Here is a 25,264-nt window from a genome sequence, read left to right on the forward strand (position 1 = left end):
ACATGACGGTAAAGATCATTTATAGCAAGTATCTATATACTGAAAGGGCTCTTGCATAGCCCTTCTAATGAAAGCATCTGTTTCTGTGGAAATAGATGTGAATTAAAATGGCACAGTGATCTGTGTTGATGATAAAGATGCTGATAAAAATTCTGCCTTGAGATAATCTACACTTTCTTTTTTAATATTGTTTGTCAGTTTAAGATGCCTGAATGCTGATGTGATGGACGTGGTTTGAAAGCCTGGATGGGTTTTCCTGTCACGGACTTTGCTGCTCAGTAGAGAGCCGTGCTGTTATGCTGGGCTCTAATTTCCATAGACATTATCAGTTTGACAAAGCTGCTGCTTTTAAAAACAGAACACTTCTGAAGTGATAGAGGTTTTAAGTTTAATGCTTACAGGCTGCCATAGAGTAAATAATTCAGCATCCTTGAAGTGAAGCCTGATGAAGATGAGAATTTCTCACTGCGTCAGTCGGGCATTTTCGGGCCACAGAAAAGAGCTTCCAGGTTGTTCACCCAACACCCTCCTGCTCTGGGACTTAGCGTGGGGTGTGTTTTCAGGAGGCATTCTGGCAACTTTTACTTATATAGAGCAATACAGCAGCCTATGGAAATAAACAGAAGCCAGCTCATGAAAGATTTGAGAGCCTTGTGAGCTCTGGGTTTTAAAGCTCTTCAGAGCTCCCTGTCATTCCAGTGGTTACCCTGCATGTGCGTGGGAGATCGCTGGTTTAGAGATCCCAGACAACTCAGGACACTTGGCCCTGGATGGGGGGAGGGCAGCACATGTGGGCTCCAGTTGTTTGCCATGGGTGGGGGTACGTGTCAGACTCTGCTGAGGCTGCCAGGGCATTGATGTCAGTGGCACAACTTGGGAGTCCTGGATACTGTTTCAGGCCCAAAACAGTTTTTGTGTCTGCAGTGAGAATGCACTGTTTAAAGAAACGTATGGCTGGCTTAGTGCCTCCTGAAAGAAACCTAGCAAAGCCCAGCATTCACCTCAGGTCTGGTTCCAGCATCAGCTTAGCAGTCTCTTGAAATCTTAAATTATTGCTGCTCTCCATCCACTCACTGCCTTCAGCCTTTGCTGCTCACTTGGTGCAGAACTGCTAGAGAGAACTCTATTGAGTTGAATAGATTTGACAGTAGTTGGGACTTAGTCTGAGCTGCCTTGTACAGCAGAACTCACACTTGCAGCCTTTCTATGCTTTGCAGCACTTTTGTTGTAGACTCTTAATATATGTAAAAGGAGGAAGGTTGCTGCTCTCACTTACAGTGCTCACTGCAGCCATGTGTGCAGGAAAACTGAACTCTAATGCTGTCTCTACATGTAGGAATTGAATCCTGTGAATACCTGCAGTGGCAGTGAAGGTTTCCAACCTACTTGATCCCTCCTTTCCTCCCCTACCCCTTTAGTTTTATACTGGTGAAACTTCTGGTTGTTCCTTTCTTGTTAGACATATGTCCATCTCTAATGTTAGCACATGTAACACGTATCTAATCTTCTCATATTACCTTATAAATCCAGACCTTTCTAATTCTTATGTTGATGAAATAACATTTAAGATGGTGGAAAGATGTGGTGGTTGGCATCTAGCAGTTTTACTCCCATTGACCTGTAAATCATTTTACATAAATATGCTCTAATGCTATGCACTGATTCTGCTTTAACATTTTGTGGATTATGGCTTAATTCATTTGAACTGTACTGTTTTGTAGGAAAATATTTGAACTTTATCTGCCCATGTAAGATTAAATATATAGTCACCCATAATGAAACTCCCTTTGGTGATACTTGAGTAGTCTCTCAAAGTCAAAATCAAGGAGTATGGATGGAATGGAGCATGTACATTTGCACAGTGTCTGCTGATCTGTGGATAAACAGTCTTTTAGCCTCTAGCAGGATCATGCTCTCAGTGTGCAGAAGTATTACACACACAACTGGGCTTTTAAATTCCTCTTGTCGGAGGAGAGGGATGATGGAATTATTGCAAAGCTGGAATACCATGGCTCTTGTAACAAAATACTTGCATCTCAAGTCCTGAACTTCCCCTTTTCTCTTTTGCCATGATCTAATAAAAACTCTGGATGTAGTTCCTGTCCATCTGCAAGATGGAATTCAGCAGATAATGAAGGGAGAGAATGAGGACAGTTCTATCCCTATGAGTGTCTGGTACCACTTCATCTTTTTTACAGACCGTACCACAAGTGTTAGAGGTCTTGATGGAAACCTGGATATTCTGTTCTGGATGTGGATTTATTGTCTAGACTGTGCTCTTGCTTAACTTGGTTTATCCTGTGTAAAAAAGCTGATGTTCTGTAATGCTCATAATGTGTCCTGGAGCTTTAGACCTTCTTTGTCCCAGAAAGTCAACAGGATCAATATAGAATAATTAGCATTTGTGGCTTATCCAAGTAGTGGCAGCCCTCTGGAATTTAAATAGAGGCAGAAGAGTGACTTAATCTTTCTCGTGTCGGAGGAAAGGATGAGGGTTAAGCTGTATCTTGGAAAGCTGTTGAAATAGAGGAGAGAACTTTGGCACCGGGACATGTTCCTTTAGCAGGAGGGACAGGAGGTAGAGGGCAAACAGCAGAGCCAGCTTGTGCATGCCAGAGTTAAAAACCTTCTGCTGCAGCTCTGTGAAAACACTGACTTTATGACTTTGGAGACTGTATATGCAAAAATTATTCTTGCTGAACAGGCATTCTAGAAAAGTGGTTTCTTTACAATCACAGCAGCAAACCACAGACTGTCAGGCCAGGAGCTGCCTGGCAAAGCGGGCTAAAAGGTGCATTTTTCTCAGTGCCAACTAAAAAAGTTTTCCCTCAGCATCAGGCCACAAGGGAAAAACCAGGGCATGTGCAAAATGGGCAGCAGGCAGTGAAGAAGCAAACTCAGATGGTTCTGAACTTGCTTTCACAAAATATCTGTGCCTTTCACAAGTGGAGGGTGGCTTTTTTTATCATCTGTGTGTCAGGTTGAACACAAACATTGTGCCATGTGCAGCTGCTCGTGGATTATTGGCTTTCATGTTAACCTCTGACTGTCAGGAAACAAGGTTTTTGCCTTTCTTTGGGTGCTCTACTGCTGCCATATGTGGCCAGAAAAAGCACATTTCTTTTCAGCTCAGAATGCCTTCAGTGTGCCTGAGGTGCTGTCAGCTGTGTTTTACTGAATATGATAACTTGAATTGATGTTATCAGTTACTGTATGAAACCTGCAGGAAGATCTGGGGAAATGAAGCCTGGTAGCTCTTTGGGGTGGGGGGAAGGCTCTGAAAACAGAAGGTTCTAGGTTTAGAAGTGGCTCAGCTTTGTAGATGTGATATCTTGCGAGTGAAGTATGTGTGGGGCAAAGGAAACATGGATGATGTGGGAATGTGCAGTGGAGTAACTGGAGAGAGATGAGCAGCAGTTCCTGGGGGTGCAGGACAGGTCAGTCTGGGTGTTTGCAGACCCTCAGATCAGCTCGGCAAGGCTCAGGTGCTCTTGGGTGGGGGTTTCTGGCCACCCAGCCCTTTCTGCTTCAGGTTTCCTCCAGGGTGTCCTTCTAGCTTGCTTTTCTGCTGCTGGTTTTAGGGAATTTAGTTTGACCTTGTATTTAAAAGATGGATCCCTTTAAAAAAAAAGACACTTTTTGTTGCCTTTGATTGAATTTTGGATTAAGGTTCTCACCTGCAAGTGAGGCAGGCATCCTTTTCCTCCCCAGTTTTGGTTTATTTTTAGTACAATGACAGATGAAGATTTGTCTGTGAGACTGTACATAGGGACAGTTTGGGGATGTGGGGACACTGACTATCCTAAACTATTCAAGACTTCAAATAATTCTGATACTGTTAAATTTCTTTTCACGTTGTCTTGATATATGAATGTAGTTGCATAATATCTCTCAAAATTAAAATACACACAGAAATATTAAGGAATGCTGGAGATCCTGAAGTGTTGTCCAGCAGTTTCAAGACACCCATCTCATTATGTGTTTGAGACTTTACTCTATTTTGAAGTTTCTTTTCTGATATTAACTTATGACCTGCAACACTGGCATATGATGCTTTTAAAAAAAACCCCGTAGGAAACCCCAGAGTAGGAAACCCTGGGACTTGTTTGTAGCACACAGAGTTTGTCCTGTATCTCATGTTGCAAGGTTTGGATGGATGCTTCCCAGCAGCTGAATTGCAGCTGTGAATGTTCCCAAGTCAGATACCTCCATTTCCATGCTGTCCCCCTGTTTTTAACCCAATACTGTGCACTGTTTTTAAGTATGCATTAATTTTGTTCGAAACCTCTTGACTAAACCCCAGAATTAATGCAATTAATTCTGCTTGTGTAGAGGTTGAGCAACTGGCCATGTGGTATTGCCCGGGTGGCTTCTGCATCTGTGGCTTCAACTTCATTTCTCTCTTTCCAAAGGGTTTGTGTATCCCTCACCTCACCACTCAGCTCCTTGAATTGTGAAGGGAGAAGTGGGTAATGTGGGGCTGGCTTACTCTCCCCTGCTGTGCCTTTGAAGCTCTCCTTTGAGGACTGTCTTTATTGAGCCATTTTGGTGGAAGAAGGTGACTCGAGAGCTCTGATGTCAAGCACAAAATAAGACTGCAGCCATATCACTTGATACTGTTCCCCTTAAATGCCAAATTGTGAATTTCCTTAGAGGCAGAATGAGTTTTTGGGCATCTCTCCAGGAGTCAAAGAATCCCAATTCTAGAGGTCACTGGACTGAAAAAAGCCAAGAAAACAAGAAGTTAATGCAGAAATAACTGAGGAGAAAGAAGTTAAAAGCCCTTCTACCTCGTACCTGAGCAGTTGACCCCTTTGGAGCTGATGGCCTGCAAGATGGGCACATTTGCTCCTGTGGGGCCTCTTAGCTGAGGAAGGCAAGGTCTTCACAAATAAATACAGCAGGTGATGTTCTGGGGTTGTGAGGGTGGGCTCTCTGGTAGCTGCAGGTGAGGTGGCTGCCCAGGCTCACCTGGGTGTTGTGGGCTCCTGCTGATCTCCGACTGTTGTCATACACAGCTTTCCTCACCCTCACAGGCTGCTCCTGGATATGCAGATACCCAGGGACTCAGCTGTGGGAGCAGTAAGTGGGGAGATCCTGTGAGGAACATGTGTGTAGTGAGCAAGGTGATAATTAAGCAAATCTTCATGTCCTGGTACTCCCCATGTACTCTCGTGAAGGCTTATTCAAAACTGGCTTTTTGGTGACAGGTGCTGAGTTCTCCAAACTGCCCCTAAATTTTTATCCCCAACCAGTTCTTGTAGTGCTGTGGAAACATATGTCCCCTCATTCCCTCCCAAATTATGGGTACCCTCAGATGGACTTTAGGAAGTGTTTTTTTAGAGAGCACAACTACATCAAGTACACAGGGCACTCGTATCCCCTGGGAGTATTCCTGGTGTTATTTCCAGTGGATTAATTACTCTGTGTTTTGTAAACTTGCTCTGTGGCTTTGGTTATATTACCCACTTGTGGAGCAGTGCCTGTGTAAAGGGAAGGGTGCTTTCAGTGCTAGACTGCAGTGAAGTGTATATTCAGTTACAGCTTATTTCTGAGTTTAACCAGCTGGGTTTTTCAGATTACTCTCAGTTTAAGTACCTTCAATTTCCCTGTTTTTCTGTGCCAGATTTTGCAGTTCTGTAGATTAATTCTATTTGTTTTGGGTAGCTGTTACTTTATCATCTATCTAATGCTAATTTAAATCGTCTATCTAATGATTTCTTAACAAGTAGAGACTAATACAATAAAAATCTGAAATGCCTCTGCATCCCATGGCACTCTGCTTTGCTTTCCTTCCCTGCCTTTTTCTGAACACTTAGGTGATGCCACCTTCCCATTCCACCTCAGATGTGCTGACTGTTCCTAAATGGTTTATTTCCTTTGACGTTCGTTTTCTTTTGAAGAAGGGCAACCACTTTGTATGTGTCAGGCTTGTGCTGGAATTTTAAATACTTTAATGCATTCTTATTATCTGCAAGGGTGGCTGCCTAATTAGTTAGCTTAGTAAATAATGGCTTGGTGATGCCTCTGTAAGAAATGAAGTTACATATGCCATGTTCTCAGTGCTTTTTAATCTCATACAGTGCCCCGGTGAGTCACTTGCTTTGGGTAAGTGGAGATGATGAGAATAAGGTTGTTGGCTTCCTTTAGTGCACTCAGAGCCATCCCCCCCCAGGCAGCCAGGCTTCCAAGCTGTTTTGTCTTCTCAGGACCTTCACTTGCCTCCACAGATGCTCCACCTGCAGAGCTGCCTCCAGTCCTGGGGAACAGCACAGGGAGCACATGGAGCTGCTGGAGAGAGTCCAGAGGAGGCACCAAGATATAAGAGGGCTGGAGCAGCTCTGCTGGGAGGAAAGAATGGGAAACTTGGGATTGTTCAGCCTGGAAAGGAGAAGACTCCAGTGTGACCTAATTGTGGCCTTCCAGTGCCTGAAAAAGCCAACAGGAAAGATGGAGAGAGACTATTGACAAGGGCCTGTAGTGACAGGACAAGGGGGAATGGCTTCAGACTACCAGAGGGCAGGGATAGATGGGATATTGGGAAGAAATTGTTCCCTGTGAGGGTGGGGAGGCCCTGGCACAGGTTGCCCGGAGAAGCTGTGGCTGCCCCTGGATCCCTGGAAGTGTCCAAGGCCAGGTTGGACGGGGCTTGGAGCAACGTGGGCTAGTGGAAGGTGTCCCTGCCCATGGCAGGGGGTGGCACTGGATGAGCTTTAAGGTCCCTTCCAACCCAGGCCATTTTATGATGGAGAGGAGGTACTGCTGTTCTTGGTGCTGGTGAGGCTTGAGGTTCTTAGTCAGCTTTTGATGCTGTTTCTGGTTTTTAATGCCTATTGCTTCCCATCAAGGGCAACTTGATACCTGGTTTCTTTGTTGCTGTATTACAGGTCAAGGCTGCTGAATCTCTTCCTAGAGGAAGTACTTAAAAATCTGTTGCAAATTAAAGCTATTTATATTTCTAATAATGAATAAAGGATACATTAATTCAAACTTTGAAAGTCTTGTGACTGTATTGGTAGGATTGGTTTATTATCTGTTTCTCCAAGCTGTCTTGCCAGGAGTTAGGTGGCTTTATTCCCAGATTTATAATGCATTCTCTTCCTCTTGGAAAGGGCATATGCTGTCTTGGCTCACTGGTTTTAATTTGAGTTTTGCAGGGGTCTGTGTTGTTCCAATTTTAGTTGTTATATTTCTGAAGTCTTTCACACACATGTAAAATACGATAAACTACAATGTCTCAAGGCTTTTACAATTACTACAGGTGTAAACTTCAGCCTGCTTTTCATGTTTCTAGATACATCTATTAGTTCATATAACTTGCAGAGGAAAAACATGAGGTATTTGTTAGAAAAGGTTACTAATCAGCATCAAACCCAAAAACCAGGCCTGTAAAGGTGTCTCCAGTAGTGAATTATCCACCAGCCCCAGCAGCTCTCTGGTGGCTCCTGCAGAAGTGGCTTGTCCCTCTGATTTGGTATTCTGAGACATTCCCCCATCCATCCTGCTGCTCCCATCTACCCAGCCATGCTGAAAGTGAGATGAATTGACCTGTAGCCAAGCCTAACTAGTCGTCACTCAACAAAATCACTTGGGAGGAAACAGCTGTAAGTGTTGACAAAATGTTGGGCTGCCCTTCTCCAGCTCCTGGTTGTCACTCACAGCCCGGATCAGGCCTCACCTGCACAGCAGTCACAGGAGCACAGAATGTGCTGGGGTGGAAGGGACCCACAAGGACCATCCAGTCCAACCCCTGGCCCTGCACAGGCCCATCCCCAACAGTCACCCCCTGTGCCCCAGAGGATCAACCAAACCCTCCTGGAGCTCTGGCAGCCTTGGGGCTGTGCCCACTGCCCTGGGGAGCCTGGGCAGTGCCCAACCAGCCTCTGGGGGAAGAACCTTTTCAAATTTGGACTAGTGCTGTGTGGAGAAACAGTGTAGGTTTAAAACATAGCTTTTATCAGTAGTCCTGATCCATCTCTAGGGCCTTTGGAGGCTGATGGTGCTGTCCTACTGTTTTTCCATCACAAAGGTTTTGCTCCTTTCTGGGGGGGTGGGGGCTGTGGTGCAGAGTGGCCCTGGAGGGGACATGTGCCCAGCCAGCCCTTGGTGTGTGGAGGCACAGCAGGACAGCCTGGATGGGGTGCTGGACTCTGAGCCCCAGCTCCTGCACCTGCCTGCACCTCAGGGGAGGGAGGCAGGAGGAGGACAGATTTGCACACTCCAGGAGGAGCAGGATGCCAGACTCGCTGCAAAATAACCTCTTTACATCTGGAGCTGTGTGAAATAGAGCCCAGACACTCTTCTGCCTCCCATCTGTTGCTGAGGCACTTCCATCACAGGGGGAAGTGCTGCTTGAAGCGGGGGGGGGCCCAGGCACACTGAGCTGGGGCAAGTCAGAGCCCTTCAGCCTGAGCTCAACTAGGAAACATGGTCAGGGGAATAAGAAACATAAACTGCTTCTATTTTGCACAAGGTTTCAGGTACATTAGCTTTGCTAACACTGGGTCCAGGTCTGGCTTGTGGGGTCCCAACTTCGCCCCAGCATCACAATTTAATGGAAACTGGGGAATGTCAGTTCCATGAAAACTTGAGTTTTAGCATATGATGTATTATTGCCAATTTGGGTTTTCTTTTGAGCTCTTAAGGAAAAGATCTATGTTGTTGCAGGATGACTTTCTTGGCACCCTGGCACTTTCCTCCCATTACTTATCTGTATAAATAGGTATTTTTACTTCAGTGGTGGATGTGTGTTGTAGAGGTATAGAGTCTTTGTGCTGTATATCATAAAACCTATGCTATTGCCTTCTTTTAGATATAAGAATAAGCCTTAAGAGAACAGTGGTAGCTCTGTTACCTGGTAGTGATACACAAAAGTAGTACAAAATGTTTGAGAATCTGTTATTTTTCAGACTCAACAACCATCTCTCTTCATCCCTTCCCTTCCTCCCCCACATCACAGGTGCAAATAATAGTAAAAAAATTACTGTCTGCTGTTGCAATAACACTTTTTCCCCTCAAGAAATAATATATTGATGGCACTAGACAGTAATTTTAAAGGTTTGATTTCACCATCGTTCAAAAGAGGACTTACAGAATCATAGAATAGCTGAGTTGGAAGGGACCCACCAGGATCATCCAGTCCAACCCCTGGCCCTGCACAGGCCCATCCCCAAGAGTCACCCCCTGTGCCCCAGAGGATCAGCCAAACCCTCCTGCAGCTCTGGCAGCCTTGGGGCTGTGCCCACTGCCCTGGGGAGCCTGGGCAGTGCCCAACCAGCCTCTGGGGGAAGAACCTTTTGCTGAGATCCAACCTGAGCCTGCCCTGACACAGCTCCAGCCGTTCCCTGGCTGCTGTCCCTGGTCCCCCCAGAGCAGAGCTCAGTCCCTGCCCCTCCTCTGCCCCTGCCCAGGCACTTGGAACTGCACTGAGGTTTCCCCTCAGTCTCCTCTGCTCCAGCTGAACACACCAAGTGCCCTCAGTGTCCTCCCACACCTTCAAATCAAGGCCCTTCCCCATCTCCCTGTCCCTCCTTTGGGCACTCTCCAATGGCTCAATCCCTTCCTTCCATTGTGTCCCCCCAAACTGCCCCAATGTTGAGGTGAGGCCACTCCAGGGCAGAGCAGAGTGGGACAATCCCCTCCCTGATGCCCCAGGACAGGGTTGGCCCTCCTGGCTGCCAGGGCACTGCTGACTCAGGGACAACTGGCCACTGACTGGGACCCCCAAGGCCCTTTCCCAGCACTGCTTTCCAGCCTCTCATTCCCAGTCTGTCCGTCCATCCAGGGTTGCCCCATCCCAGGGCAGAATCCAGCACTTCCCCTTGTTGAATTTCCCATGGTTGGTGATTCCCAGCCCTCTGATTTGTCCAGGTCTCTCTGCATGACCTTTCTGCCCTTGAGGGAGTCACTGGCTCCTCCTGGTTCAGTGTGACTGGCACACTTGCTCAGTGTCCCTTCCTGCATCCGCATGGTTAATGAAGCTGTTGGAGAGCTCTGGGCTGTGGATGGAGCCCTGTGGAGCCCCACTAGTGCCGGTGCCAGCCTGATGTCAGCCCAGTCACAGTCACCCTGTGGGCCCGGCCCATGACCCGGTTGCTCACCCATCGTGTGACACGGTTATCCAGCTGTGGGCTGGGCAGTTTGTCCGGAAGGATCCTGGGACAGACAGCTTTTGCTGACATTGGGAACCCCTCGAACAGCTCAATCCACAACCCTCACCCCTGCACTTACCTGTATCCCCGGTGCTGCCACTGCCTCAGGGACTGACAGGGACTTGCCCAGTTACTGTTCCTTGGGAAGATCCTGTAATTTAATCTCTCCTCACCCCTCCAGCAGGAGCACAAGGTGGGGAGGGGGTTATATGTCCAGGTTAGTAATTGGGTTCCTGCAGGGGCAGGGGGTGAATTCTGTCACTTCATAACTGAGATTCACGGAATCACAGCCTGGTTGGAGTTGGAAGGGACTGTAAAGCTCATCTCGTTCCACCCCCTGCCATGGGCAGGGACATCTTCTGCTAGACCAGATTGCTCCAAACCCTGTCGAACCTAGCCTTGGACACTTCCAGGGATCCAGGGGCAGCCACATTTGGTTGTTCTTAAGATGGGAATTCTTACAAACCAGTCCCAGTGTTTCCAGCTGCTTTCAGCATTGCCCTTAGCTGGGATTTGTAGAGCAAGTTACAGGGATTAGGAATTGGTTTTAGCCTGGAGCAGTCCTGAAACTTTTGGTCAGCTGCCACTAAGGTTAAAAGAATGAAATTTGGGGGAAGACTATCTTGTGAGTTCTCCTGAATTTTCTTTGACATTAGGGAACAGACTGCAAGACTGAAGTTGCAAATTATAGCTCTCATAGGAAGAAATAAGATTTTTGGAGCGTTTTTTATATTAGTGAAGCAACTGGAAATATGTTACTAACTTGAAATATTTAGTTCAAAGGCTCTGGAATGTTTTTGATAACAGTGGTAAAGCAGGCCTTTCCTGATTTGTGTGCATTGCACACAAAAAAGGAAGTAACCAAATCACTTTTCAAAGCTGGAATCAGGCTGTATACTGGCTTTGGTAGAAGCTGTTTTAATAATCACAGAAAAAGTCCTGTTTTCTACTCAGAAGGGGTGTGGGTTTGGTTTTTTTCCTGGCTCAGCTCACTGAAACCTGTTCATGTTCTTTATCGTATTTTTCACCTTGTCTCTGTGAACAGTCTGCATCAAGTGTGTGGACTTGTCATTTAGTCCTAGTCCTGTCAGGAGTTAAAAATGTTTCTCTTGCATAAGCAAATGTAGCAAACAGCAGAGAGTAATTTAAAAAAGAACGAAACTTTAGACTTTTTTCTCCCTTCAACTTCACCATCAGTAGGGGTTTTTTTGAGATTTGTGTCTCATTTTTAAATATTGATTTCAGTTAGCTCCCCAGGATCACTGATTGCATACATTTCATATTTTACACAGTAAATCCACCTGAAACATCTCTATTTTATATGTATATATTTTAATTAATCACATATGTGTGCACAATGAATGTTTTAGAGGGATGGGGTGGTTGGGTTGCTTTGTTATTTGCATAACCTCATAATTTTGGAGTGGTTTCCTTGTATTTTTATGGCTCCCAGAGAGTGTCTGATGGCCAGGCAGGACTGAGTTTTGTTCCTGGCTGTTCCAGCCCAGGGTGGAGTTGGAGGAGTTGCAGTGAACAATGTGCTGCAGTGGAGCTGAGTTTGCATTAACAATTGAAACTGGTTTTTAAAACTATGATCACTTAATTTGCCTGATGAAGACTACTGATTTTGAATAAATGGACAGTAAAAGTAGATGTCAGAAAGTTCCTCTCTTGATGGTGCAGCTTTACTGTGACATATTCAGGTGATGGAGAGCCCAGAGAGAAGAAGCAAGCAGTCTGCAGAGTGGTAGCATCAGCTCACTTGAATGTGGTATAAACCTTTCTCATGTGTCTCTGGACACTGTCCCTGGCGTGCTTTGTCAAGTGAATTGTTGTCCACAGACAGCTGTAGGCACGAGGGGGCAATATCCCTGGGATTTATCTGCGGGATGCACTGGCTGTGTCTACCTCCACAGTACATCATTTGGCTGCCACGTTTTAGGGTGTGATGTCGGACAACTCTCAGTCACAGGAGGGGCCTGGGGAGGCTTCAGCTGCCTCAGAGGAGGGTGCTGAGCACTGCACATCCCACATCTCCCACGTAAACATCTCCCTGTAATGACCCTGCTCTTTGCACAGGACCCTCGCTGCGTGTCAGGTGCTGGCTGCTGCCCTGGTCTCTGCTGGGGAGAGGCACCTCTGCGGCATGAAGGCAAGAGCTTTGAGCTCATTCCATAAACACCTCTTGGATTTGGAGCAGTGGTGGGTTTTCTCCAAGTTTCAGGTTTGCCAATAAATATTTACATTGCTGACAAATCCTAACCTTGAAGAAGCACTGCAGCGTGTCCAGCAGTTCCCAGCACTGAAGGTATTTTGGAGTGGTCTGTAAATACCTGGAATGCCATTGTGATGTTGTGCAGTGGGCTCTGTGGGTGTTGGATTAGTTTGACTGTGGGCAGCAGATGTTCCTCATCCAAAGGATGGACATATTTTAGCTGGTCTGGAGAGTTGCTCTCCGCTCTCTGGCAGGGAATAATACCTGGCAAGAGCCCATTACGTGTGGGACATTGAGCAGTTCCAGTAAAGGGTGAACAGACACCTCCTGAAAGTTCCCTGTCACTGTAATCTCCGGGAATTGTCAGAGGTACCTTATTTCTGTTCTGTTCAGCAGTGGCGTCACGTTGGAGATGCAGTACCTGCCCGAGCTTACTGTATTTTTTTTTTTTGTAGTTCAGCCTAATCAGGTGTCTAACCTTAGCCTTTTTGGAAGTTTCTGGATGCTAATTGCAGGCAAAAGGCATCTGTCATGTAGTCACAGCTCTGTTATTTCCAGGCTCCTCGGCTACCGTGGTGCTAATAGACATCCCAGAGCTGAGCCCGTCATCCACAGAGAAGAATATAAACTAGGGAAGCTTTCTCTGCCTGCCTGCCCCGTGGCTGTGAGATTGTTGAAGGCCTGACCCCTGAAGCTACACACTTGAGACCCAGAGAGCTTCTGGCTGTCCTTAGGAGTTCCCCAGCTTGGCTGCCTGTGCTCTGGTCAGTCTTGCATCCTCCTGCAGCTCCCCGGGTGCTGAGCGAGGTGTCTGTCCTACCTGGAAGCAGCAACACAGCTATTTCCATCTTCAGGACTATCTGGAAAGCTTGAAGAGGAATTCTTTAACCTTTGAATTATTCATCCAGAATTTCAAGCAGATGTTGTGTTTATTTGGGGATGGCACGCTTGAGGGCGAGACGTGATCAATAAGTACTTACATGTCTTTACTGAAGCATGATGTCTTCTCCTGAGGACATCAGAGATGATGCTTTAATATCTTGTGCTCTTCAAATGAGAGGTGTGTGGTTAGACCTGGGGGCTTGCAGAATGGGGGCCTGCTGTGTGATTTTCCCAACTTAGTGGTTTGTTCCTGGCTCACATCCTTTGATAGGCGTGTGCTGAGGATGTTCCCTGCGTGACTCCCTTCTGGATCAGGTGGGCTGCTTGGGTAGCTGAAATTTGCTTTACTCAAAGCAGAAGTTGTTAAACAAGCTTCTGAGAGTGGCTGCAGTGCAGGGGAATGTGTGTTTCCCCCTGTTAGCTGTGGTGTGGTGTCTTTAGAGATGGAAGCTCCCTTGTAATCTGTGTCCCTGTCCCCTTTCCCATGTTCTCTCTCTTAACAGACTGTGTCATTATTAGCTTTACTAAGAGCTCTATTAATTTTACAGGTTTTTTTCTCTAAAAGATTTAAAACCTAAAGTGGTGTCAGGGTTGAAGCAATCTATTTGAGGGCAGAAATTGAGAGTCCCAGCTAACAGCACATGGCTTTTGAGGCAGAGGTTCTGGATACGTGATGGATTATTTAGGAGTTAGTAGGAAAGAGAGCAAATGCATCCTAATAGGAATAGTTGCTGTTGAATCCAGTTGAGCTGGATTCTACATTAACACTCTTCTCAATATTTTCAGCTCTTTGCAAACACATAAGTAAAACTACTTTTTTGCAATAAGCTTTTCTGACTATTTTGTACACTTCTTAAAAGATATTTCAAGTATTTTAGTGACTGTACAGTTGAGAGGTATCTTGGAAGGACCTTTCTACTTGAAATGCATTTCCTGTATCTAATGCTGTCTCATGTGGTCTTGCAAAACCCGTTCTACCTATTAAATATGCAGTAAAGCTGTTCTGTTTGGTAGAAGATTGTATGTTTAAACAGCAGAAGCCCTCGTTGCTCCTGTATTTTAAGATTAAAAATTCAGCTGCAACACTACCTTTAGATTCAGAGCCGTTAGAATGGATTTTTCAGATTTATTCTCCTGATTACAATACAGAAAATTAATTGCTTTTGACTGTAAAGAATTATGACTCATTCATTATTTAAGAACCTTCTTGATGGATGAACCTTTTCCACTTACTTGAAGACTTCCTATGAAATATGGCTGGGTTTTTAATTGGTGTAAAGCATGATGCACCTATATCAAACAGTGGCTGCACTGCCCACCCTTTGGGGTAGGGAATGGTGGAAAAGAAAACCAGCACCTCGTCTGTGTGTAGTTTGCTTGAGTATTCGACATAAAAGTAGTAGAGCCTGCTGGGAGAAAACAGGTAAGTTACTTCAACGGCATTTAAAATAAATAATTTGGTTTATAAAAACAAGATTTATTACTTCCTTTAAATGTCCTGGTAGTAGGGAATAGCCTTTAATTTTGCTTGTGTGTGTATTGGAAGTGTTTGTGTCACAGTGGGGAGAAGAGCTTGGATTTAACTCGAGGTGTATTCCCTACTGGTCACAGCTCAGTTTCTGGCTCCTGGTTCTTATGCTGCCAGTTCAGATGGTCTCAGAGATGTTTGTGTATATTTAACGCTTTAGTCTTGTCCTTTTAGCAGACTTAGACAGGAGGAAAGTCGAATTATAGACCTTGTTGATTAAAACCAGCTGAGGAACTAAAATCAGGATTTGGTTACCTGTCAGCCCAGAAAGGTTTGCTCGGTGCCCTTTGCAGCCAAAACCATCACAGAAATAAAAACCAATTTTGTTAATGAGACAGTTGTCTTCCCCCCCCCCCCAATCATAGAATGTTTTGGGTGAAAGGGACCCTGAAAGGACTTCTAATCCAACACCCCTGCAATGAGTAGGAACAGCTTCAACTAGATCAGGTTGCCCAAAGCCCCATCCAACCTCACCTCGAATGTTTCCAGGGAAGGGGCAGCCAGCACCTCTCTGGGCAACCTGTGCCAGGGCCTCACCACCCTCACAGGGAAAAAATTTCTTCCAAATAAGACCCAGAGCATGTGGATCTGATGTCAAATATGGCAAATAGAGCTTTAACTCATTATAGTACAGGTTTTTTCCTAATATCTTCATGGTAATTAATTTTTTGGTTAAGTAACAATGATTTTGTAAAACTTTACTTTGAGAACAGATTACAGTAAATATTGTCATCAGGGTTTTAGCCTGGACACTCAGTGGAGGAGGGAGTCAGAGTTGTCCAGTGCTGCAGTTTTCAGTTTATTTGTACAGTCCTCTCCAGTCAAATTCTCGAGTCTCAATTTTTTTACAGTTGTCTTAACAGAGCCTACATTTATAAAAGTAAGTTGCTAGTGATGTTGACATTTCCTTGTTACTATTGGATTTAAAGCTTTTGCATAATATATTCAGAATACTGGTTTTTCTCTTAGGTGTCTTACCTTTGCTTGTGGGAACAACTGGTTTTGCAGTTGAGATGCTTTTTCTCGTAAAATTATTCTCTAAGAGTTTAGGAAAATAGATATATCATGTGCTGCTTTGAAGTATTAGAAGGATTTAAGAGGCAGTTTGCCAACTGACATTTAAAACCCTTGAGAACTCGTTCCAACCAAACCTTTTGGAAAAAAAGTAAATGCAGCTAAGGCTTAGTTACTAAAATGATTTTAGCTGGCAGTTCGGTGCATGTAATCAGCTTGGAACATCCTGGAACTTGTTCTTTCGTTCAGCTCTTGTATCAAGGCTTTTGGGTTGTGTCCGTGAACTTGTCACATCTCAAAATCAGAAATTCTTCCCATATTACTGAGGCACTCTGGCTCTGAACGTTGTGTTTGCTGTGGTGGCCCATAGACAGAACCCTTTCTGTACAGGGAAGGCACTGTGACACTTCCCAGATGGCTGTGACTCAGAGCTGAAGGGATGTCTTGCTAGTTTGACATCTCTGAACCGTACGGACTGTGTGTCCTCGCTAAATTGTTGGCAGGGTGATCCTGTTGGAAAAGCCACGCTCCTGGCTGGCAGCATGACCAGCAGGTGGTCATGGTGTTCCACCTGGTGACCCAGGGGGACCCCCAGGGTCAGAGCCAGGGCCCAGCAGCTCTGCCAGCTGGTGCTGGGGCTCACGGTGCTACCTGAGCTGTTCCTGCTGCAGGGACTCACAGGAGTTCAGCCTCCAGGCCACGAGTTTGGCTTGGCTTCGGTTTTCACTCTCATCTTGCTCGTTCAGGCAGTTTTGCTAGTCAAGAGACATGTTGTTTGGGAAGAACCTGTGCAGCCCAGCTCACTGAGGTGCTGGCTTTGGTGGGATTCTGGCAAACGGACTGGGCCAAACCTGCCTTGCCTGCTTGGGATAGTGGGTGTAGGCTGGTGTTTACATATTGTGAAAGGGTGAGCTTTTGACACCTCTGCTTGAAAAGGGAGGAAGAAAGAGGCAAATTCGGTTTTACAGTATACACAATTTTAATAACAAAATGCTTCTGTACACTGCACTTGTTTTACTCCATTACTCACACCCCCTCCCACCAGAAGTTGGCTCTTGAAACGTAATTTAAACACGACTCATCTAGGACTCTCTGTAATCTCAGGTTGCTAAGCTGGTAGAATAGTTCACTTACTAGTGTTTTCATTAGTAAAAGAAAAATGGGATGGGTTTTGTTTGACTTTTTACAAAGGAGTAGTTGGAGGATGGCAGGCATAGCTTCTCAGTGCTTACACAGAGGTGTACAACCTGCATGGTGTTTTACCCCATCTAAGGCTTGATTATACCCCTCAGGGCTTCTGTTACCTTTCCCTAGAAACCTCTCTAAAGGTATATGAGATGTGAAATGCTGAATTTCCAGCTGACTCTGAAATAATCTTTAAGCATCCTGCTAATGTGGCACCTTAAAAAGCAGAGCCCAGCACTAATTTTAGCATCTGGGACATTTTGCAATGAAAGAAGGTGTGGGGAGGGAGGAGCTGCTACTTTTGACTTTTGTTGTTTCCTTGTCTCTTCCTTTTTTGGGGGGAGAAGAAATACTGTATCTCCCTTTGAACTTGTTAAATTTTTATGGAAAACTTCATAAGAAAGATGAAATTCAGCTTCTGGGTAAATTTCATAGGTCTGAACAGATGGATTTTGATAGCTACACAGATCACAAAATTAAATCAACTTTATTTCCATTAAAGTAGTACAGAAATTACCTTAGACACGTTAAAAATAAGTGTGCAGTGCAGATTTCTGGTTTAAAGCCACTGGATGTTTCTGATTTTACATGTTAGCAATAGGCCACTGTCTCCTGAGGGATGTAATGGGACAGAAGCTCAGATGCTCAGATTTGCATGCGGCTGATCACTGAGAAATCGGATCATTTCTACTTGGGGGAGAAGCAAACAAAACCAAACATTGATAGAGCAGCATTCATTACGTTTCCATCTGATAGGGAATTGGAGCTCAGTGCAGAGGAACACTTCAGCTGGAGACTAAACGCTAACCCATTTTACCCTTCATCGAGTAATTTTTAGCTGTGTGCATTTAAACACTGATCTAATGCAGAGCGACTAACTGAGAGCATTAATTCAGCCCTGTTCCAGGATGATGACTCAAAAACTGAACCTGTGCTGCTGGGTTTGCCTTTCACTGACACAAGGGTGGGAAGCAGGAGAAGCTGGCTGGAGATCAGCAAGCCTGGAGATCTTTGGGTGGGACAACGACCTTAAGAGCAGTACAAGAAATTCCCTTTCTAAAAGGCCCTGAACACCTGAGGCTGTGCCCGGAGGTGTTGAATGAAGCACCTGTAATGCCATTTAGCATCTGTAGAAACTGAGGCTGTGCAACAGAGATGGTATTTGGAGAGAGCGCGTTAACAAGCTCTTGTCATCAGCCAGCACTCGTATTGAAATACGATTAATTTAAACCAAATCATCGTGGTTCTCGTTCCACAAACAAAATAAATCAGAGACTGCCGAGTAGCACAATTATTACAATCCCCTCCTTGCCTGGAAGAGTCACAAGCAATTGCAAGTGGAAGACAGTAACTTTAAAATAAGAAATATTAACAGCCTGTGGCTGTGTCCTTGTGCAGAGCGATGGCTCTGCCTGCCATTCCCTGCCCCTCCGCAGGGAATCCAAGTCGACTTCACTGCTAGTGTTTGACATTCTGCGAGTTTTATGATACCTGTTACCCTAAATGTAATGTTTGCAGAATTGCTTTGCTTATGCCTGGAACCTGGCAACAAATGATTTTGGAAATGGCAGCCATAAACCACGGCATTTGGGAGATTGGCTGCACATTAGTGTGGAGTACAGGGAGTCACCCTGAGGGAACGGTGCCTGCTGGGCTCTGCTGCTGCCTCTTGCTCAGCTGTCTGGGAGCCAAGCACTGCAGGACCACTGGAAACTGGGAATGATGGTGGGGGAGAGAGGTTGGATGCCTGGGTGGGTTTGCTTGGAGAGGCACTGGAACAGCACTTTAATGCCTGGAAAATCAGTGTGAGTGGCTGGGATGGAGAAGAGGGTTCAATCCAGCATTGCTGGCACATCTGTCTTTGCTCTGCTTGGGCATAATTAAAAGCTAATGAAGATGGAGTGGTTTCTGCTCAGAGATGGGTTGTTGGGAAAGCACCTTCTTGGGAGAAACCTCGGCTCTCCATGAGGCAACCACTTCTTGTTCCCTTGTGGAAGACTGACATGGCACCCTTTGAACTGTCCTACAGCAAGGGTTTCTGCTGGGCTGGAGGGCAGAGCTGGAACTGCTTCTTGCAGGTGCAGCTGGGGCCATCACAGTTCTGTGTTGACATCTGATGGGGAATGACAGTGTAGCCAGATGATTTGGCTGCCAGGATAATTAATGAGCTCAGTGATAACTTTGTCTCTGCTGGTACCCTGCAGCTGTACGTGGAAGTCATTCCCACTGTGGCTGCTTCCCAATCCCCCAGTGCAGCCCCTCGTGATGGTTGGGTGAGGTGAGGGAGGTGCACAGGCAGGGCAGGTCCCTGCTGGCAGCAATACCCGAGCAGAGCAGCAGCCTGGACCTCAGGGAAGAGCTGTGAGCACCTACTTGTGGGAAGGAATGAAGCAGGTCTTTCTACAAGCAGCTAAAAACCCCTGGATACCAATATGGGTTTGCATTTCTCAGCTTAGGTCTGGCCTGCTGCCTCACATGGGATTTAATCATACTGAACATTTGCTCTTTGTCCACCTACCCCGCGGGATTTTTTTGTAGTCAGTTAAAAGCAGAAGTTAATTGCCTAGAATAGGTGTAAATGGACTCATTGTAGTATTAACAGTTACAAGGGTTCAAAGGTATCTCTGTGGAAAACCATTAGGCTTCACTGGATCTCTTCCATTAAAATACAGGGTCACGGGAAGTAAACAAAATATTGGTTTTATAAGGGAACTGTATGTAAAAGTAAAATTATGCAAATTAATATATTCAAACGCAGTAATTGAAAAATCTTTATGTAAAATCTTAACAGAAGTCACTTGTCTTGCTATAATTGCCTTGGACAAATTCATCTCACAAGAAAACATTGAACTGTTGTATAATTGCACCCTAAATACCTCACCAAGTGGTAATACAGATAGAGAAAAGCAGAGTGAAATAGCCAACAGATTTTTATGCAGTGCTTTTTCTGTTTAAAAAGTTTGCAGGATAGTTTAGTACATCACAATTAGCATACTGTAATTATGGATTTGCTCAAGGTATGGCAACACTGTGAGGAATTTTGTTTCTTCATCAGGATGTGCTGGGAATTGTTTAACACTGCAGCATTGGACACAACACATTTTTTAGTTATACATACATGTATATATATATAAAATAATTCTCCATCCCTCTGGACCTTTTAGCTTTGGTTAGAATGTTTACAATAATTGAGTAGTTGACTTAAAAATAATGTAATCCTTTGCAGACCCCCCACCCCCCACCCTTGTGGCATCTGAGTACCACCATCGCTGCATAGATCTGCAAATATTTACATATAATTTCATAATAGAGTATAAATAGCAATATGGTACTTCTGGCTAAAGAAACCAAATTACTCCTTAGAATGAGGTGTGTGTGTGTATATAGATTTATATACGATCTTTTAAAAAGTCATACTAGTTTAGATTCTGTCCCATATCAAGTAAGAAACGAAACATTTTTCAGTGAACTATTCTATAATCTAATTATATTATCCTAACTTGTCAGAAGGGGTTTTTTTTAATCTTGAATTTTGGAAGAGGAGGACAAGTGAGAGCTTATATTACAGGGGCTGATTCTGTCTCCACAGAAACCAGTGGAGTTAGTGCATGAAAATAGCTTCCAGTCGAGAGGAAGCCTCGGCTGGGGGGGCAGCGGGGGGACAAAGAGAGGCTTCTTCCTTCCTTCCTTCCTTTCTTCCTTCCCTCTTCTTCTTAACCTCATCATTGATATTTACTTTTAATTAAGAAAACCTTGCATTAAGGGTATTTACACATGAAAAGGTGTTGAAATGCTGTTTGTTCACAGTCATTAAGTAATTAGCCTGAATTCATGAAAAGCATCATCAAGTCAAACCAGGGAGCTGAGAAGTATTGAATGTACTTAATATTTAGAATCGATCCCGTCCTGCTGAGCCTCCCTAAAGAAGCTACGTGGCCATTTTGGGAACACCTGGAGGGTCGTCCTGTTCACGTGTGTGTGCCCACCCTGCCCGGGTGTGTGTGCCCGTGTGAACTGCTCCTTTCTGTGCCTGCTGTCCCTTTCACCGAGCCAAACTATGAATATGCAGAGAGCAAAACTGTATTTAAAACAAATTCACCGATCCCCAGTGCACTGAAATTCCCACCTGGACCTTTGCTGCTTTTTTTTTTCCCCGTTTCCCCTCCCATCTCTTATTGGAGTGAAATTATCAGAGAAGGAAAATAAATCTTCCTCCTCAGCTGCCTTTAAAGTGCCCCGAGCCAGCTGCAGCGTTTGGGATCCTCCAGATGCAGTGGAACAAACGGAGTGTATGTCCCCCTCAGATCCCTGTACAGTGTCCTTCCCCTCAGACTCTTTTCATTAGAAAAAGTAGAATATGGAGACTTGGGTATAAATGTTTACACGCAGTCATATAGTTACATAACATGAAACATTTTACATAGTTTGAGGTGAGCATCTCTTTTAAACGTTAGGAGTGCAAGTTTAATGTAATCATTGCTTCTTTAACACTGAAAATATTATGGATTTATTTTTTAAAAAACTTAAAAATACTGCACCACTCCATAAACCATGTTTCCATTAAGTAGCTTGGAAAATTAGGCTTTATGTCAACATTTGTAAAAATTAGAATCTGATGTAGGTCCCCTACAATTTTAAAATAGGTTACTTATCTGATTTACTTTGTGATGGGCTGTAGGTATTATACTTCACATTCTTTATAGGGCAGCTGCTGGCACTTGCACTGTCCATAGCCATTGATGATGATGAAGGGTCCTTCGTGGGTGGGTTCGTACTCGTTATAGGGTCCTTGGTCTGATATATTGGCCATATGCAGCCGCGTTTGGGATCGGAGCTGCCTGTGGTTTTGAATCATTGAGCACTGCCTAATTCTTCTTAGTGTAGGAGGGCAGCACTTCCTGGAGATGAACACTATAAAAATGATAAAAAAGAAAGAAAACAATAAAGCCATTGTTCCTGTAATTACCCTCTGAGTGAAGATGGCATTGTTTGGCTCGGGGAAATGTTCTTCGGTGGTAACGACCATGCCTGCCGTAGTTGGAATCTCTTTGTCTCCCATATGGAAATGAGAAGAGCTGATTCTTTTCGTGTACTCAGTAGTCGGGGCCGTGTACGTCGTAGCCACGGGTGTAACCACAGTCGATAAATTCCAGCAAAGCTGAAAACCATACACTGCATCCAGAATATCCTCTCCCTGGGTGTGGTCGGGGCTATGGCAGAGGATGGAGTGCTCCCACCGACCTTGGAAGCCACTCAACCATGTGGCCAAGGAGCAGATCTTTGGACTGCATTCCCACAGATTGCCGGAGAGGCCCACGGTGGTGAGGGATGTCAGCGAACTTAGGATCTTGGAATCCAGAGTGGTGAGCTTGTTGTTATCCATGAGGAGGGTTTTAAGGTTAGGCATAGTTTCAAAGACGGTTAGGTCGATGGCTTTGATTTCGTTTCCAGTCAAATCGAGCTTTGCTAAGGTGCCCCAGGTCCACTCCATCCCACATGTCAAGTTGCTGATTTTGTTCCACTGCAAGAAGAGCGTGTGCAGGCTGCTCAGCCGGAGGAAGTGAGCAAAATTAATCTTTGTCAGCTGGTTGTGCTCTAGGTGAAGCTCCCTCAGCTTGATTAATCCCGCAAATCCATTGCGAGCCAAACTTCGCAAGCGGTTTGTGCTCAAATCCAGGAATTCCAGGCTACGGCAGTCCCAGAACAGGCGGACCGGGATGGTCCGCAGGGAGTTGGATCGCAAGTGCAAGGTCTGTAGCTTGCGAAGGCCGTAGAAGAGCTCGGGGTGCAGAGAGGATAACTGATTAAAAGAGAGGTCCAAATTCTGCAGGTTAAGCAGCTGGCTAAAAGTTGTGTTTGGCAAATGAAAGATTTTGTTGGAACTTAAGACTAATTCCTTAAGTTTATACAGTCCTTGAAAAGAATCTTCTCTGACTGTTGCAATTTGATTATGATCTAAGTGAAGCCAAGTAAGTTGACTGAAGCTTGCAAATTGATCCCTTTCAAGTTCAGAAATATAATTGTGCCTCAGTGACAAACCTAGCGAGCCCTTTTCAGTGGTGTTTGGCACTGAGTGAAACCCCTGAGAGTCACAGTAAAAGAGCAGCTTCTCACAGCGACATTTTGGTGGACAAGCCATGCCCAAGGCAGGCAGCATTTTTAAAACCATACTCATTGCATATAGTGCTGCCAGCATACGAGCCCCTAATGGCCACTTGAAATGTAAGCCTGCAGAATATAATTTAGGAAAACAACAAGATAGGATAGCCTTATCAGTACACTTGGAACATCACAGTGGAAGATTTCACTGCAGATAACATTGCCATGCATTTCCGACAAGCTAATTCTAAATGCAAGAAACAACTTACTACACAACCCGAATACTTGGACATTACACTTAGGAGGAGGCTTTATCTCGATTACGGAGGGTTTACAGTGGCACTATCGGAAAACATTTTTTTCATAAGGTTCAGTGCAGAGCAATCAGCTTTAGCACCTAACTGCTCCTTTAAAGCAGAGCCGGTCATTCATTATACAAGGAAGAGAGAAACGCAGGAACTTACCCATTCTTTTGAGTACATTGGAGGGTGCATTCAGTCGTAGTTTGAGACTCAACGCCGTGAGTCTGTGAAAGGCTCTAATGTAAGACAGCCTTGAATAACTGACTGGGTTTAGTGTCCTTTGATATTAGTGCAAAATCGAATCCACGATGCTCTCTTGGAATATTCCTTTTGAAATCGCTGCCTTGATCTCCTCTGACAGGTCTGCAATTTTTAAATCTTAATACAAGTTTTCGTCCTCCGTGGCTGCTCAGCTGGTTAATTGAAGCTCACGTTTTCCTTTTCCGCAGCTGTGGCTTCCTTTAGTCCTAACTTGTTGATGGCAGATGGGTGGCTTATTGCTGAGAGAAGCTCCTGTAGTAGCATGAGTGCATTTACTGAAAAGCTTTTCAGGGAAGCGGTACAAGAATGGATTTGCTTATGCGCTGCGACCACACAGGGCTCTATATAGGCTGACGTCACCTGGTGACGTTCCTTTTGTTTGGGTTTTCCAGAAGCTTTGCTGTTTTAAAGCATTGTGCTGCATACTGTGATCGTGTTAAAGACCACTGATAGAGGGAGGAAAAAATCCGTCGGCAAGAGTCCTTCGTCCCTGCGATAGAAGGAGCAGGGCAGACTTGCTCCCCCCTGCTCCCCCCACATCTGCACTGGCTCTGCTCAGCTGGGGTTAAAAGCAGTGCAGAGCTGCGGGTGGAAGTGCCTGAGTGCTTGCTGCTCCCAGTTTTCTGCTAAATATCCCTGCGTGAAAGGAACTTTCAGATGCGAAATACGCACAGTTTGAATAGAGGCTGCTGGTCAGCACCGGCTTTGATGGAGGTGAGAGGGTCTGGGCAGCTGAAAGCTCTGTGTAACAACTGTGTGTGGCTGTGGTCCCTGCAAGACTGGCAGAGAGCAGTCGAGTGGCTGAGGTGGTGTGTCAGAAGTACAGCCCAGGAGCAGGGGACAGGAGCGAGCGCTTCAGGCGAGGAGAAATTTCTGGAAAAAGCAAAGCTTGCATTAGGGCACAGGAAAAATTTAATTGGAATCCAGCTTGACAGTGTGTGGTTATGAAACTAGAAAATCTATTTTCTCCTCCCAAACGGTGCCTTTTGTACTTGCTTTTTCCTGGAGACTGGAGTGCAGGAGAGGAAATGGTGAGGTTGGCATTCGCAGTCGGGGCTCGGAGCAGTGCGAGGGCTGCCTTGTCACCCACTGCATCCTGCTGCTGTGTGCCTCCTGTGAAATGGGGGACACTGCTCCCATTAGCCCCTGCCTGCAGGGTGGGTCCATACCAGTACCGTGTGGGGTTTAGCACTGCAGAGGTGTGCATTTGCAGGAGCAGTGACCCTGCAGAGCTATGTGTGCTGGTCCAGCCCAGACAGGCTCTGGCCAGAGTGTGCACCCACAGCGAGGAGGAGGAGATGGAGAATGGGCTGATACGGCTTTTTGCTTGGTTTAAAAGTTCATTGCCCCTTTATTCGGAGCAACCTCTCCTCAGGGACAGCTGGTACTGAAAGGTAAATTAACAGGCTCGATTGAAATTTTTATAGGTTTTTAGGATGCATGTGCAGGAAAGCCTTTGGAGCAACTGCTCTGGTCATGGCTCGATGTGGATGAGACAGGGGGATGCTGGCTTCCCATTCCAGGCAACTTGGATGAGCTTTTTTTATTTTCACCTTGAGATGGAAAGCAATAATGTAGTAGGAGGCCCTTGAAAACGTTTGCTCTGTAATGGCAAGCTATCGCCTTC

At 45.3% G+C, this 25,264-nt stretch overlaps 2 protein-coding genes across 6 annotated transcripts in view; one reads left to right on the forward strand and one right to left on the reverse strand.

Moving 5' to 3' along the window:
• Positions 1-25,264, forward strand: part of CTNNA1 (catenin alpha 1) — a 119,707-nt gene that overhangs the window by 37,684 nt on the left and 56,759 nt on the right. The window lies entirely within an intron of this gene.
• On the reverse strand, positions 16,746-24,117 carry LRRTM2 (leucine rich repeat transmembrane neuronal 2). Of its 3 annotated transcripts, none has more exons than XM_032702797.1 (2): positions 23,539-24,113; positions 16,746-22,754 (listed from the first exon to the last, which is right to left on the reverse strand). In XM_032702797.1, the coding sequence occupies exons 1-2, from the start codon at positions 23,566-23,568 to the stop codon at positions 21,657-21,659; spliced, it is 1,128 nt and encodes a 375-aa protein (XP_032558688.1). In that variant the 5' UTR covers positions 23,569-24,113; the 3' UTR covers positions 16,746-21,656. The 3 variants fall into 3 exon arrangements, with proteins under 3 accessions (XP_032558688.1, XP_032558687.1, XP_032558686.1); XM_032702796.1 differs by having other exon boundaries at positions 16,746-22,775; XM_032702795.1 differs by having other exon boundaries at positions 21,464-23,203; positions 23,539-24,117.

The sequence above is a fragment of the Chiroxiphia lanceolata genome, chromosome 15 (genome assembly GCF_009829145.1).
Source record: "Chiroxiphia lanceolata isolate bChiLan1 chromosome 15, bChiLan1.pri, whole genome shotgun sequence".
In the NCBI taxonomy this organism is placed as follows: domain Eukaryota; kingdom Metazoa; phylum Chordata; class Aves; order Passeriformes; family Pipridae; genus Chiroxiphia; species Chiroxiphia lanceolata.